This window comes from Thalia democratica, chromosome 7 (genome assembly GCF_965202585.1).
Source record: "Thalia democratica chromosome 7, ktThaDemo2.hap1.1, whole genome shotgun sequence".
Classification (NCBI taxonomy): Eukaryota; Metazoa; Chordata; class Thaliacea; order Salpida; family Salpidae; genus Thalia; species Thalia democratica.
The window spans coordinates 55,320,674-55,337,409 of record NC_139171.1 but is presented as its reverse complement, the minus strand read 5'-3'; the positions used below and the strand labels follow the sequence as shown (position 1 = coordinate 55,337,409).

Genomic DNA, 16,736 nt, shown 5'->3' with positions numbered 1-16,736 from the left:
ACAACCTTACCAATTTTAACTTTAATATTCTTCCGAACAGTTTTAAATTTTATTTAACTTTTGACAACTAATTGAGTATAATTCAAAAAGGTTAGGTTATCTACCGGATACCCATAAAATAAGGATCCGGAGGGATCTGAATACTAGTATTCGGTCGATTACTTCTTTTATGTATTAAATATTGGTACGACTAGCTTTTAGTAATTTATCTACAAACCCAAAATTAAAATAGTTGGAAAAAAATAACATTAATCTAAAATATTTTATAATTAAAACCCATTTCTCTACTCAAAAGCTTTAACAAAACAATTTACAATTTATTTCAAAAATTTTATTACAAATAAAACTTGACTTCTTATACAGAACAACTTTGTTAATACCTATTGATTAACTGTTAAGTTATTTTTAAACAATTTTATTAATTACATAAGAAAACATTTATTAAGATTCAAACGTCATGAAAATAAATTTTAAAGGCAAAACTAGGTAAAATTCAAAGTTAGTATTAATATATAAACACCTAAAAATTAATTTAAAATATAAACAAAGTATAAATATTAGAAAGATAAGTTAAGAGTTGATTTAAAAATAAATTCCCAAGCTACATTTTTAAGAAGTACTGCTTTAAATTCCATGATTAAGTTTTTTTTAATAAAAACGAAAGTCTTCAAACACATTAAAACTTCACTAAACTATTTCAAATAAAGTTACGGCAGTTTGAACGGCACAGAGATGATAAAATAAAAACAAACATGATCAAATCAACGCGCAACTACAAATCGTTCCACCCAACCTGATACGACCTGCCCCTTGTAATATCACCGTATATGAGCTTGTGGTCTCCCACCGGCCACGTGCATTTCACAGCGTTTCCGTGATTCCTTCTGTTGGTACCAGTGTGGTGGAACAAGCTGTTCGACTTGCCATCATCTGATTGGTTGACGACGTTGTCACTCGTTCCGGGCCAGTAAGCACGATTCGACAGGATGTAGTTGTGCATCTTGGGAGTGAAGTCTTTGCCGTACTTTCTGCAATAAAACAAAGTGTTTTATACATACAAGTATTTTGAACTTTATTGAAAAACTTTTGAATGCAGTTTAAAAACTTCAGATATAAAATTTAAGTACAGGAGTGTTTAAAAGCACACATTAAAAAATATTGCATTTTTAAAACAGCCTTTATTAAGAACATATAAACATTTTCTTTATAAAGCATAAATAACTTTGACTTAAATTTTAATACCAAACATGATTTGTTATTATTTTTCGTTAGAATAAAGTTACTATAAATATTACAATCAGAAACAACATTTTTAATGTTCTTGTTAAATTTATACTTATAAATAAACATTTTTTTTACTCTTATGTTTTTGAAAGAGTAAACCTACACTTTTTTTAGTTATTTATAAATCATAAAAACCTTAAATAAAAAAAAATGTATTAGATAAAATGATATCATTGCAGTTATTAACTCATACTTTAGGTTAGAAATTAATTGAAATAACAAACTTGAGTTTTTCTTTCATTTCTTCAAAAGTCATCCAACAATTGACTTTTGGTTCAACAAATGCCTGTCCTGTTGATAACTTCATCTCTTCTCTAGAAAAAATACTTGTGTTAAGATATATTTTGAAAATCTATAACTGCAGTACATAACTAATTCTAAAGATATTTTAACTAATAGGATTCAAGTTTATCTTCATACACTGTACGTAATTAAGTCCTTAATAAACATTCAACACATAAAGTTAAGTTTGATTTCGCAAATGATGGGTTATAAAGTATAAAACTTAATAATTTTTTTTTAGTATTTAAATAGATCACTTTAGTTCAATTGAAAAAAAAACATTCACCGAATAATTCAGAAATATTTTGAAGACAAACTTTGTTTCAGTTTATCGGTTGTGAAGTTTTAAACCATATAAAGAGTCAAAGTTGCAAATGTTAAAAAAAAGTTTTTACTTAACTAATTTTGTTTATAGTACAACAAAGAGAGAAAATTCTAACAGAAAGTCAGAATTAAAAATATATGTATATAACACTAAGAGATGGTATATATAACTTTAGTTAGCGTTAATGAAAAGCAAAAATATAAAGATACAGTGAGATGGTAGTAAACTTAAAAAAGTTGAGTAAAAACTTTTAATAACTAATTTATATGGAAGTAAAAACTTTAAATAACTATAAATCATCATTTAAAATTAAACAAATATACAGATTTACAGTGTAAAATAATTTGATCTAGTTTATAAATAATACTAGTATGTATACAAAGGATCAACTTCTATATTGTACTGTTTTGAACTTAATTCAATTTCATTTTTAAATTACTAAATAAGTAAGCAAACGTTATATACGTCTAACTCAAAAAAAAATTTATGTGTGGAAAAATATAAACTTTAATACTTATATCTAAACAACATCAACTTGCATATAAAATAAAACCAAAATATTAAGGATTTAAATAAAACTTATTGCTTTGAAGTTTTTTATGTTAGCATAAGGATCTTTCCAGCTTTATGCTTTTATTAATGTCATTGAAGCGTATTTTTTCAATAAAAAAGTAAAATTATTATTAACTAAGTAAAACTAAAAAAGAAATAAGTACGAAATTTTTATAAAGTGTTTGAGTTTTTTAGTATTTTATAAATGAAGAAAACAAAAACTTTGTTAAACAACAAACTAAAAAAATTTAAGACATAAATAAAAAACATTACAAACTTTTCAGGAACTACGTCATCGAGATAGGGATAAATATTAATCAGGTTTCTCAGGGGATCTACGTTCTCCGAGTTTCCTGAACTTCTGATCTTTTTCAGGAAACTTGCTATTGTCAGTTTCTCTATTCCGACTTTCTGTGGTTGATAAATTATTAGTTAAATATTAAATAAAAGTATAACCTTTATTTTGTATGATAAATTTAAATTGTCTAATCTTATTTTAACTTAAAAACATACTTCAAATTTTACTTTTAATTTAGCGTTGGCATCAATGTTGCTGAACAAACTAATAGAAGGATGGTAAATGCTCCTTTCCAACATTTAAAATCTTAACATCAAAAGTTTATTTTACAAAACTCCTTAGAAACAAAAAGTATCAATACTTGAATTTACTTTCAATTGACAACACCTTGATAAATAAACATTATGTTTCCGTTTTTAACAAAACCTCTTAAACTGTGGTTTAAAAGGATAATATTTACCCAAGCAACAATCCTATTTTGAAAACTGCTGAGTACTTAAACTAACATTCATCATAACTTGTTACTAATAAATCATTTTAAAAGTTTTGGTTAGATTAGTGATAAAACATTCATTCTTTGTGCATAAAAGAGTATATCAAACAATGATATAGAAATTTAACAAAACTTAAATTTATTCTTATAAAAAACGCTAATATTCATACTAAATTGTCTAATTTATTTAAATAATTGACTGAGATGTGAAAATTAATAAAATAAAGTGAAATTTTATGAAAAACTTATAACAAAAAATTTCCAGTTTTTTCTTAAATATATTCTTACACAAACTAGTTTGAAATAACTTCAAACACTACTGGTTTTTTTATCTGTGGTTTTACTGCAACGACAAATAAATGAATAAAATCTATTTAAAAAAGATCTTTAGTAACACTAGCTTAATCTCACACTATTTTAGCAAACACATTTAGTGTAAAACTAGTCAAATTATAGCTTCTTCTATAAACAAGTAAATAAACAAAAATACAATTTCTGGCTGTTAGTACTTTATTGCTTAAAACTGAAATTTATAGAAGAGCTTTTTCTACAGCTCTATTGTAAATTCTCGACAATGTGTTCAGCATTTCTCTTTCCTGAAGTTTTCTATCGTTGTCGGTCTAAATAGGAAATATTTTATTTAAATCTTAACAATAAGCAAAAATAGTTAAAGAATAATGTTTTGTTTCACTCTGTATAAAAAAAATATTTTCCCTCTACTAAAAAGCATATTTAAAAAGTTCATTGCTCTATACTTTAACAACTAATTGTACAAATATTTATAAATTCACTAAAATTCTTCAACACAATTTACTAGTACATAAATAAAGTGTTAAGGTTGAATATAAATATATAAGCGTATAAATAAGTACTATATACAAAAAATTCGAGCACAAATATCGATTTTGGTTTCATGATTTTGTTTACATATTTTAAAAAGGCTATAAAACAGATTTATAACGATCCAGTTAACAATATCCTGTTTTGTTCAACTTATAAAAAATAAAATAAGAAAAAATATATTTCAAAAAGTAAAAATAATAACCAGCAAAATTAGTTAATTTTAGGTATATAAACTTAAAACAAAAAAAAAACAAAGTATCTTGAAGGAAAAGTTTTTAAAATTTATAAAAAAACAGGCTAATTTCAAAACTAATCTAAAACTTTCCAATTTAATAAATGTATGTAAAAAATTAAATATACAAACAGATTTGTCTGACAAATTAAAACTTGTGGTTTAAAAGACACTGCACCTTAAACATAAAACTTAACAAAAACACTTCAATATTTTTATTGAAATTACACCGATTTATCTACAAATTTATAGCTCCTTTACTTATTATTAATACTGCATTGAGAAATCAAGGTAAATTTAATTTAACTAAAACCAAGTTAAATTCACAGAAAAATTTAAAGTCATAAACTTAAAATTAAATAACTCATAACCGGCTTTAAATAACTTTTCTTAATTTCCCCACGTCTAAATAAATATTATATAAAAACATAACCAGTTCAAACCTGTCTCGCCCACTCCACGTTACGCATGAGTTCATCCTTGCTCAATAAATGAGACGGGATCCTGATGTTCTCGTTCCTGACAATCAGGTTACCGTACGCGTCCGTGTTGTACTCCACACTCTTCCTCTCGTGCTTCAGCTGCACCAAGTCTGTGGTGTTCTGCAGTGGGGGCAGGAACAAGGAACTCCTGTGAATTATGCAGTGTTAGTTTTTGTGAACCATGAACCCTAACATCCTTTTTGCTCAAATTTAGTCCTTTAATTTTTTAAAACTATTTTTTCAAGAATTTTCTGATAATGGTGGTAGGCTTGACAGGGAACTTAATAATTTTTTAGGTTTTTCAATTAGTTATCATGTAACCTTTACAAATTGATACTGATCTTGTTTATTTGTTGTAAATTTCATTACACTTTTTTCTTTTAATTTAAAATAAATACTACTATTTATACAACATTTATAGTTTTTGAATTTACTTTCTGTTATTAAAAATGTTAGTTTTACAGGAAACTCCTGATTGATAAGTTTAAGTATTATAATTAGTTATAAGCTGTATTGTATATTTCTTTAATTCAAAATTCAATAACTACAAACAACTTTCTACTAATTTTATTTTAGATAGCAGCTTGATCAAAAAAATAGCAGACTCAAAAAAAAAAGTTAATACTTTTTATTTAATATTGAAGTTATGGTTTAAAGCAAACAAGTGCGTTTTTAAATTATTGTAGACGTCATACTTTTAATAATTTTAAGTAGTATTTGTAGAACAATTCGTGATTAAATTTTATGAGCAGTACATTCAATAATAATTCCTGATTTTATACTATTTTTAGATAGTAAAATTTTACCACATGTTTTCAAACAACTTTAACTTTAACTTTGCTGCTTCAAATGTAAACAAATGTGCAATTAAACAGGTAGTAAAAAAACAAATTAAATTTTATCATTTAGTATTATTTAACATAATAGTTGTCCAGAGATGCATACTACTAAAAAAAATAGCATATTTTTAATTAACTTTGAGAAAAACATTGAAAAAAATATATTCGTTGAGTATAAACTTGTCAATAAAAAAAAACATTTTTTTGTTAGTTTAGTTAAGTGGGTACTAGAATTTAGTTGGTTTGAAGCTTGAAAATATTGTATTACTGAACTAAGCATATTGATGTAATGAAGTTGTTTAAAAGTTACTAGACAAGTTGTAATCAAATAAAATGAAGATACGTGATGCTTGAGTGAGACAACAAAGTATATTAAAAATTTAAAAACTGCTATACAACAAAATAAAACACTTAACAATGGTGTAAATAAACATGTTAGATAAATGTTGTTAACTAACTCCGAACTAGACAGGGCTTGAACTTGTATTTTTTGAAGTAACTGCTTGTTCTTTTCACACCGTGGTGATTTACGGCCATTCGTTTTCTGTACAATTTAATAAACTTTAAAAAAAACAGTTAGTTTGCTATTATATTATTTAAACAAAATTTTAATTTGATTTTTAACAAGTTTTTATATTTAGAAAATATTAAAACAAAAAAATAATAAAAATTGCTGAAGAGTTTTCAAAATTAAATTATAAGTTAAAGAAGTTCAGCAAAAAAAACAAGCAGCGTAAATTTAATAAAAATTTAAGGCAAAGTGCTTTTTTTTTTTTTTTTTTTCAAAATTTAAACGTTGCAGATTTGCAGAAACGTACCAAGCTACGTGCCTGGTTTACACAAATCTTTAATATTACACTGATATGTTTAATAAAAAATTATTAACACATATTCGAATATATATTTTAAATATATCGAACCTGTAAATATTATGTAAATTTAATAGATTTCAAAACTTGCTTGATATTAGTTTATGTACTTTATAGAACATTTTAACTAACCAAGTAAAAAGTATCTTCAAATCTATGAGATTTATGCTTGCAATTTTGACGAATTTCATGCATTTTCTCCTTTTCTGCTTCTCTCTGTTCAGAGAAAAACTTTATCAAAGTGCAAATAAATTATAAAAAACTACACGACCTATTAGAAGAAACTACACGAACAAAGTTATACTATTTGTATTTCGTAATTTTGAAGATATTTTATATAAATTATCATTATTAGATTGAAACTAAAAAAAACAGGTTTTAGCTTAAATATTATTTCAATAACTTTTAAGGTGTTATATAGTTGTTGCTAAAAAATAGACTAAATAAATAACAAAAAAGAGGCACAATTAAACAAAAAATATTTTAATTGCTTCAACAACAATAAAAATTTAGTCTAGAAAAACACTTGTTGTAAAAAATTAATCACATTTCATTTTAAATTAGTAAAGAAAAACACAGGCATGTCGTTCTAAAATAAATCAAAAAGACAACAGTTGATTTATAAAGTATTTAAGTTTTTGAAGTCAAACAGTTACCATATAGAGTTTTTACTAGTGTTTTACAGTACCATATAAAGCTTTACCAATTAAAAATACTATATAAAACTGAAAAAAAATATTCATTACAAGTTATCAGAAAGGTACTTTAAATAAGAACTTGAAATACAATGTAAAACAAAATTAGAAATACATACTTACACACCATGCAATAAACATTAGTTAATTAGATATAATTTTTTTTTAATATAAATATGCTGTAATCAAAGAACTTTTAATTACTGAATTAGTATAGCTTTCAAAAAAAAATTAACTAAGTAAAATTATAATTTAACTTTTGTTATACGGAAGTACTTTTAGATTTAGGATTGTTTTTGCAATGTAGTTAAAAAATACTAATAGGTATTTTATAATACTGTTAAATTTCTTAGTAATAATTGACAACGTCGGAATTTTTCCCACTGAAACCTAGTAATAAACAGAACAGTTTGTTCGCAACTTTACTATTATTTAAATATTGTAATCAAAAATTGTATTCAATAAAAACATCAACAGTAGTTTATATAAGTAAAAAAAAAACAGTACTCTATTTTTATTTTAACGTAAATAAAAAATACTTTACATTCAAAAAACTTATCAAAACTAATTTATAAATCTCAATACCAAGTTGTTCAATGGTCTCGGACCAAAATAATCGTATAATACAAAACAAAAACTACATACAAAGGTAAAACTAGTAGTTTTGAGTTTTTTATACAGCAACAATGATAGTATATGTTAATACTTTTAGTAGAAAAGAAATACTTCATGAATTTAGTAAATGTGAACAAAGATTTATATAAAACTTGAAAACTACCACAGTCAAGTGGTGGGTTACATTGAAAAATTTCAGCTGTTAGAAACTATTAAATTTTTAGATCAATAAAATACACTTCTTTTTCAGAAAAAAAAATCTAGTAGGTTATTTAAATAACAAATACTTATTACTATAAAATTTTGAACAACTTAAAAAATAAATTTATAGTTTATTTTTCAGCAGCCTTAAACAAAGTATTCAAATTTAATGTATTTTTTTTTATTAAAAAAAAAGATACATTTTTAGCAACAACATTAAAAACTTAACTTGCCACAATACAAATAACTTTAACAATTCAAACATAAAAACCTAAAAAAATTACACTTTATTCTGAAGCATGGATGAAAATCAATTGTTTTAAAGATAATATTTAATAAACTACTCATTTTTAGAATACTAATTTTTCCTAAACTTTATCAACTTACATCAACTTATAATTTTAATTTTCAACAAATAATCTATCTTAATTAATTTTTAATCTAAAGTTTTGTAAAAACTTTCAAAGTTAGTATTTTCCTCACCTTGTTCGCCAGCATCAACGACTGCATGACCCTCTGCTCGACTTGCGACCTCACGGGCTTCTTGCTCAGCCACTCGTAGTTGAGCTCCATGTTCTTCATGTCTTCCACCAGCTTGTACCTCTTCGCCATCCACTCGTCGTAGTCCCTCCTCAGCTGCCTATCCTGCGCCTCCTCCCTCTCAACTGCGTTGTCCACCTGTCGATTGTTACATCATAATCATATGTAACTTTTGATGAATGATCAAAGTTAGATATTACAGTAAGATTACAACGGTTGCAACATATTACAGCTTTAGTAAGATTATTACTTTAAAGTCAAGTTGCTATCAAGGTTGCCAAAACTTTTTTGTAAACTTCTTCCAGGTTTTAAGAAATAAGTATTTAGGTCATTTTTGGTATAAGATTAAATTTAAGTTAAAAAAAGTCTTATGTAGTATAACAACATTAATTAAAAAGATATTGTAAAGCTGTTTTAAATGAGGTTTTGAATAGAAAAAAAAATTACAATAAATTATACAACTATTCTCAATCTTTATGATGAAATTTTCACATTTAGTTGAAATTTTGTTATTTTAAATTTAAAAATAATCAAAATTATAGGTTTTACCGAGTTTTTTAGTGATTTTTGTTCGAAATTCTAGTTTTTTTTTTTAATTTCTCAAATTCTAGCTTTTCCTAGAATTCCAGGTTTTTTGGCAACCATGTACTATGTAACTCATACAACTTATGAACCTAAATCTTCTTTTTTTTTAAACCCCACAAAGAATCTACCTCCTCTTTCATATTGCAAGCAGTTGACTACAAACTTTCAAGAAATATCACTTGCATTATTTGAAAAATATAAGAAATAAAAATAACAGCTTTATCATTTAAAGGGAAGAAATTAGGCAAACTTATACTTTTGCTCAGCAAATAACAGTTTCCATAATTGAGTTGTTAATTTTAATTAAAAATTAGATTTATAAATTTTAAGAACAGCTGCTTAAAAAATTTAGGAGAGGTATACTTAAAACTAAACTGTGATTTTTTTCCTTTTTACATGGCCCATCTATAAGGATCATTATATCTTAAATAATAATTTTAGTTTTACAAAACAATAAAAAGCAAATGTTACCTAAATTAAATATAATTAAAACAAGTAAAATAACATGTAAAACAAATTATCCATGTTTTAATTAGCTACCATTTGTTTTTACTTTTTATTTCTTTTGTAATTTAAATAATTTTGAGATATAAATAATCATTGTCGGTAAGCTCAATAGGTTTTTTTGAAAGAAGCAAATCAAAAACCCTAATTAGACTACTTAATTGAAAATATATCTTCTCTTTCATACTTTAAGCAAATTTCTTTAAATTTTTATAGTTTGTCCATAACTGATACTTCAACTTTTTCTTTGTAGAAATTTATTCAAGTTAAAAATGTTTTATCTTAGAAAAACTTTCTTTTTGTATTTTTTATGCAAATTCATTATTTTAATATTTTTAAAAATTAAATATTAAAAATTTTAAAACTAAACAAGTAATATTTCCTTAAATGAGTTATTTATAGATCAAAAAATGAAAGTAAAGACAAACTTTTAGTGATTTTTTTAATTTTAGAGAAAGCTGACAATGAAAAGTTTGCAGTTTATACATTTGTAATTCAATCGTTTGTAAAAAGTTAAACAAAATAAAATGTTTACTTTATAAAAGTTGGCTTGTACTTTGTACTTGAAGTTTTTTTTTAGTTATAAGCTTTAAAAAGGATAATGTTAATTATTCTCTAAATAAAAACTCCAACCCCCTTTATGCCTTAAAACTAAATTATCTGCTAGTAACCAAGTCCATTGTCTACAAGGTGTTAACATAAGGAAGAGAAATTATTCTACTGAATAAATTTAAAAAAGAAAAACTACTACAATAATGTATGTTTTTATTAAAAAGAAAACTAACTGTAGTACATACTAATAGTATTTTTTACCAAACTGTTTAAACATATAAATTTATTTTAGTAATACTACTTTTAACATCTTAATTGCACAAAATAAACTTTATTTATTAATTTAGTGTGGTTTGAAAAAGGTTAAGGAGCTCTAATCTAGTCTAGCCAAAGTTTTCAACATCAAATGGCATGATTCTTTTTTCAAGTTTTAAGTAAGATTACAATATCATATCTTTAGTATATTAAATTAAGCTTTCAAAACTCATCCAAAATACCATACTTACTTTATAATATTTCTAATAAATCAATCTACACCTGGAAGCTGTCTTCTTCTTTCTTCTCTTCCTTCTTGTAGTAGTAAGGAAACACGTAGTCATTGTCCAAAATCAGCTGGTTGAAATACTGATCCCTGTCCTTATTTGAAAAGGATTTTTTCTGCTCATGACATACTTTCCTTCCATTTACTTTGTTCTTTATACGCTTCAGTTGGCTTGCCTGCATGTAAAGTCAGTTGTTAAAGTAAAAAATTATTATTTTATATTTATCTATTTACTGAATAAGATTTTAAACAAAGTTTTAAAATTTCTACTGAAATAAAAGGAAGCTTAGTGTAATTTAAATGTAATCATTTTCAATAATTTTAATTACTTTTATCTTAAGTTAAAAAAAAACTAAGAAGAACCTAGAATTATAGTAAAAGTCATGTCATTTCACACAACAAAAAACCTTTAAATCTCGCTTTTTGAATTCTTTAATTTCATCTTCAGATTTTCTCAATCTGACCTTTTTAGAACGCAGCAAACGCTCAATTTCCACACCTTCTTTTTTATCTACTGTCATAATAGATATTTAACAACTTACTACATGTTTTGAATATGCACTGTAAAGAAACAAAGTGTGTGTAATTTGCAACATAAATAGTTAGTGCATAAATTAGTTGCAGTGTAATTAAAAGACAGTGTACAAAAATTAAGTTCAGTCGAAGTGCTATGATAAAGTAAATGGCTGTAAAAATTTTCTAAAATAAAAGTCAAGAAAATATATACAAGTAATCAGGAAAACTACAAAAAATGTACAAAACAAAAACAAGGTATTACACAATGTTTAATGATGGCTTTACATTCCTTTATGGTTATAAACATGAGTATTAAAAAGTAAAAAATAAAAAAGATTCAAAAGCTTCATATAGTAACTTTATAAATAATAACATAAATTTAAACAACCAAAAAAAAAAAATCTACAATGGAAAAATCAAAGTACATGATTTAGTTACATATAACAAGCTTCTGATTATTTTTTTTATGAAATAGCTTCAATGGGCCATTCAAGCTGCTTGTACAGTGACCCATTTCTCCTGGTCCAGGTGGTCCCGAACAGTTCCAAGTTGCACTCGGGTTTTCCTGCTCTCCACCCAATCAACCCACTGCTTGTCTGGGGCACAGAAGATTTTACCTCAGATTCAGGTTTGTCCTCAGATTTGGGTCTGTTTGGCAATTTTCCATTATGCATTTTGTGCTCCGCTAAAGCTCTGTCATGATCATCAAAGTTGTCCTTGACAAACTGCCAGTTTTTTCCCCACTGTTTCAAAGTCTTCTCCTCTCTGGCTATGTGGTTCCTCCAAATTGAATCCTCAAACACAAAGTTCTTCACTTTGATGTTTTTGTTAGCCATTATAAAGTGTTAATAACTTCTAAATAAAAAACAATGTAAGCAATGGAAAGTTAGACCCAGTATTGAAAATAAATTATAAAACTAGTTTAAAGAGATGCACTCCTATTTCAAATTCTGACAATCCAATTTATCAACACTGATATTTTTTTAATTAGCTCATTAAATAAGTATTAAAAAATATATATTTATTAGACCTACATGGGAGGGCGGTAAATATTGTTTTTACAAATAGATTTATGTTGTATACTTTAAATAAGCTACAACTTGCTTTTACATCTTTTTGGAGATCAAACTAGTTTTTGAGATATAGATGATTAAAGTCAGAGATAATAATAGGTTTTTTATAGGAGAATACTAAATTAGTGCTTATACGTTTCAAAAATTAATACCTAAAATTTTCAAGCCAATGGTTTTTTTTTGACAAAAAAAAAACTTTTTGTTGTTTGTTTAAACTATTTTTTTACTTAAAAAATTGATCTTGTTTTAGAGAGTTTTTTCTAAGCTTCAAGATGCTTTTCATCAGTTTAAAAAATTCAATTTATTTTAAGATACAAAGTGGGTCGCATAACAGGTTCCCTATGGGAGGGGGAAACTAAAACAGCAAAAGAGACTATTTTATTTAAAATATATCTCCTTTATTTTTTAATCAATCTTCTTCAAACTTTCACAGTCTAATCTTTATACAATAACAAAAAAACATTATTTTAGACTTTGAAAAACTTAAGTTAATTTTTTTTTTTGAAAAAAAAAAACTTTTTTTTTTTGTTATAAAAAATGTACTTTTCTAAATTATTAAAATTTATAAGTAAAGTTTCTTTCTTTTAATATAAGGAACATTTTCTGAAAATTTGAATAACATTGCTTGAAAATGAAGGAGGAGATAGATTTTAAGTGATTTTTAAAATATCGAAGAAAATAGACTCCAAAAATTTGCAGTCCATACGTTTTTATAGGAAACATTAACTAAAAAAAAAGATATCTAAGAAGTTAAACGCTATATTCTATAAAAAACGGCTTGTAGTTTGTACTTTCATATAAAAGCCAAAGTTAGTTTTTGTAAAAATATTGTTGGTAGCCCCCCTATGGCCTTAACTTTCTAATAAAAACTTACACTGTTATCAACAAATTAAAAATTTCTATATTTCAGTTATGTAAAAAAAATACTTTATTGCTATGATTTTTTTGATCAATTGCACTTTTTTTCTTAATATGTTAATAATAATATACCTTTAAACATATAAAAATTCATTTACTATTTCTCAATTTGCCTTCAAGAAACTAGATAAATAACATTCGCAAAGTAACAAAAAATGGCATATAGGAAATGGTTTAGTGTATGTTTTGTACAAATATAAGCACTGGGTTTTATATAAAAGCTTTGAATTTATATTTGATCAGTTTGTGTTGAATAAAAAAGTTTTAAATAACTAATCAGTTTTTTTTTATCCTTCTGCAATTTTTCCTTGTGACTTTTCTTAAAACCTAAATTTTCACTAAAATTCTATTTATATGTTTTTATTTTTGACTTAAAGAACTTATACTTTTACAAAACATTTTCAAAATAGTTCAAAAGGTATTTAGAGTTATAAATAAATAAATTACAATTAATTAAATGTGTACATAAGAAGCAAAAAACAGTGATTAAATCTTAAAAAATCTAAACTAAATATGCGGTAAAAAATTTACTGTAAAACTTGAATATATTAGTAGGATTAACCAGAAGATAAAACTTGAGGAATTATTTTGTTTTTTTTTAGTCTAGTTTGTGCTTTCTCTAAAAAATCTGTTGAACTCATCTACTTAGATCTCTCATATTTCAAATATAATTTTAAGTTATTTTATATAGTACAAAATATATGGTAAATTAAATAAAATTAATCAAACAATATCAATATGCTCTCCTATAACTCAAAAAATAAAACATAATGAATGGTGGAGAAAAAAATTTAAGGTACTCTTTAAAAATATTTTCCTACAGTACTAATTTTATTGTTCAAGTTACTCTCTTTTGAGTTTTCACTACTAATTTTATATTAAAGTATAAATTATTTTGATATAAAAAATATAATATATACATGAATATAATAAATACAAAACTTAACTAAAAATGTATTCTGAGTTTTTGTGATTCCTAAAACTATGTGAGATTATGTATTTCAATCTTTTTTTATTTATTGATAAGTAAAACTATGATAAAAAAATTATCTTCAATGCAACTAAATAACAGACTAAATTTCCTTAAAAATATGGTATTTAAAAAATTATGTTTTATTTTAGGAGGTTCTTTAAAAAGTAAACATTTTTTTAAACAGATACCCCTAATCTCATAATACCTTAAAAAGTATTTTGATATTCACAGTAAAATATGCTATTAAATTTTTTGGTAGATTAAAGCTTTTAAAATACAGTTTTTAGGGTTGCCACTCGTTTTATCAATTTTTTTTTAGGTTTTCCAAATTTCTTCCAGGTTTTAAAAAGTACACATTTTTTGGTCTACTTTTAGTTTAAAGTTAAGTTTAAGGTAGAAACTGTGTATAACAAAAAAACTTTGAAAGATACTGTAAAGCTACTTTAAATATGGTTTTACTAAAAATATATAGATGATGACAAAAGTTTTTTAATTATACAATAAAATTTTTTGATTTAAATAAAAATTTTACTACTGAAAATGTGAAAGTTAATTGTTAAAATTCCAGGATTTTTAGTGATTTTTGTTCTAAATTCCAAGTTTTTTTCAAAACTTCTTGAATTCCAGGTTTTTTTGCCTTAATTGTCCACTTCCAGATTTTTCAAGGTTTTTCCAGGTTTCCAGGTAAAGTGGCAACCATGCAATTTTATTTCTAAAGTAAGTATGAAATTTTTGAACTTGAATCTACCTATACAAAAACAAACTTATTAATTCACCTTTTTTTAAAGTGTTTCACTTAGTTAATCAATAAAATTCCATAAAAACTTGTTTAAATTCAAATTCTGAAGACTTTTAAATGATTAAACTTGCGTCTTGACTTTCCATTCTGGTTAATATTGAGGAGAAAATAGTAAGTACATAATAATTTTATTTCATTGAATAAAATCTTCATGTGAAATCATCTAAAGCAAATATTTTCAACTTTAGATGACCTTGGTTAAGGATATTTTATAACTAATCAAAACTTTAGAAAAAATATTATAGATAGTGGTAAAATTTTTAATCACATGATTTAAAAAACTAACAGTATTGAAAATTTTAAATACATTTATTTGAAAAATTTATTTTTATAAACACAATTTACAATAGTTGTAGAAGTATAATTTGAAATATTAATTGCTTACAGCTCCATTTTTATCTATTAAGTATGCTTTAAAAATTGTAATATTATATTTTTTCAGTTTAATATTTTAGCTAATTAAGAATTTGAGTGATTTAAAATAAACTATGTACAAACTTTAACCAATTATAAAAAACCCAAAAAAAATTATTAAAATATCAGCATATAAGTTTAAAAACATATAATATGAAGTTTACGTTTTTAAACACAAGGTACTTAAATAATAACTGTGTGCATCCATTATCCTAATTATGATTGTGTTCAATAACTTTATTTTATTAAAAAACATTATTTATTAGGTTTGTAAATAAATTTGTTATCCTAGCAACGTGATTAAAGTGTCTTTTTTGTCTTTCAATTTGAGCAAAGCACTAAGTAATTAACCAGTAACTAAAACTGGGACACATTCAAAATCCGACCGCAATCAAAACTCACCCTGTCAAATTGAGAACCACTTACCAATTGAGGGTAAAGGCTAGGGGCAACAGTGATAGTGAAAAATAAATAAAAATACATTTGAAAAAACGAAAATATATAAAATAAATAAATAAAAAGAACAAATATATTATATAAAAAATCGGGTGGATTTTGGACGCATGATCGAGTATATTTTGAAAACGTATGGATTTTAATAGTTTACCATAACAATTAGTCTTTGTTCACAAATACTACAGAATTAAATTGAATATTTTTTGTTGTCTAATGTCTTTTTGTTTTTAAGTCTCTACTTTGTTTTAAGCTTTAAACGCGTTTTAGATATTTTAAAGTTTTATTTTATATTATAACTTTTCTTGCTATTTTAATTTTACTTAGCTTGTTAAATGTCTTTTTATTTAGTTTTATTTAGAAAAAAAAATTTCTAATTACTTGTCATGTTTTTTTACTAAACTTATCTTAGTAAGTAAGTGATAGTTGATTTATATTATTTTATAAATAGAACTTGTTAGAGAACTAGAGGGAAGGTATTTAGCGGTTGGATTTTTTTTTCCTCGATTTTTTTTATCATTAAATAGTAAAATTAAACCAAAATTCTGTTAATAAATAACAAATTTGCAAAAAAAATTTTCAGAATTATTTCCACAATTTTTTTTAAGAATTATTGTGTGCGACTCGAAAACTGAAAGGTTTTTTGTGCACCAGGTTTTACAACTAATTATTTTGAGCGTTTGTTTGTCATTAAATTAACTATCAATATTATACAATGTTTTTTATTTAACTTTTATAGTTTTTTTCTTTGCTTGGTTGTTTCTTTTTTCTTAAATTAACATTCTAATTAAGTTTTGAATAACTTAATCAGTTGCGTCGCTAGAACGTTTACACTGGAAAATCCACAATGAAAAAAAA

The 16,736-nt window shown here is 24.6% G+C and overlaps 2 protein-coding genes across 2 annotated transcripts; both read right to left on the bottom strand.

Moving 5' to 3' along the window:
* Positions 1-481: 481 nt before the first annotated feature.
* LOC145840843 (uncharacterized) lies at positions 482-11,261 on the bottom strand. The gene is made up of 9 exons (XM_082948185.1): positions 11,140-11,261; positions 10,729-10,908; positions 8,494-8,688; positions 6,632-6,715; positions 6,089-6,174; positions 4,753-4,939; positions 2,721-2,854; positions 1,509-1,598; positions 482-1,028 (listed from the first exon to the last, which is right to left on the bottom strand). Exons 1-9 carry the CDS (start codon positions 11,251-11,253, stop codon positions 773-775), a joined length of 1,326 nt encoding a protein of 441 aa, XP_082804311.1. The 5' UTR covers positions 11,254-11,261; the 3' UTR covers positions 482-772.
* A 405-nt stretch (positions 11,262-11,666) lies between these two features.
* Positions 11,667-12,091, bottom strand: LOC145840769 (ciliary microtubule inner protein 1-like). Its single transcript, XM_082948096.1, has one exon. It carries the CDS (start codon positions 12,082-12,084, stop codon positions 11,713-11,715), a length of 372 nt encoding a protein of 123 aa, XP_082804222.1. The 5' UTR covers positions 12,085-12,091; the 3' UTR covers positions 11,667-11,712.
* Between the last annotated feature and the right edge of the window lie 4,645 nt (positions 12,092-16,736).

Excerpts from the sequence above, each read along its gene's own strand:
- LOC145840843 (XM_082948185.1), bottom strand. The coding sequence starts at position 11,253 with ATGACAGTAGATAAAAAAGAAGGTGTGGAAATTGAGCGTTTGCTGCGT. Across the intron at positions 4,940-6,088 it reads CAAGCCCTGTCTAGTTCGGA|GAGTTCCTTGTTCCTGCCCC; the intron begins GTTAGTTAACAA and ends CATAATTCACAG. Across the intron at positions 1,599-2,720 it reads GATGACGTAGTTCCTGAAAA|AGAAGAGATGAAGTTATCAA; the intron begins GTTTGTAATGTT and ends TATTTTTTCTAG.
- LOC145840769 (XM_082948096.1), bottom strand. The coding sequence starts at position 12,084 with ATGGCTAACAAAAACATCAAAGTGAAGAACTTTGTGTTTGAGGATTCA.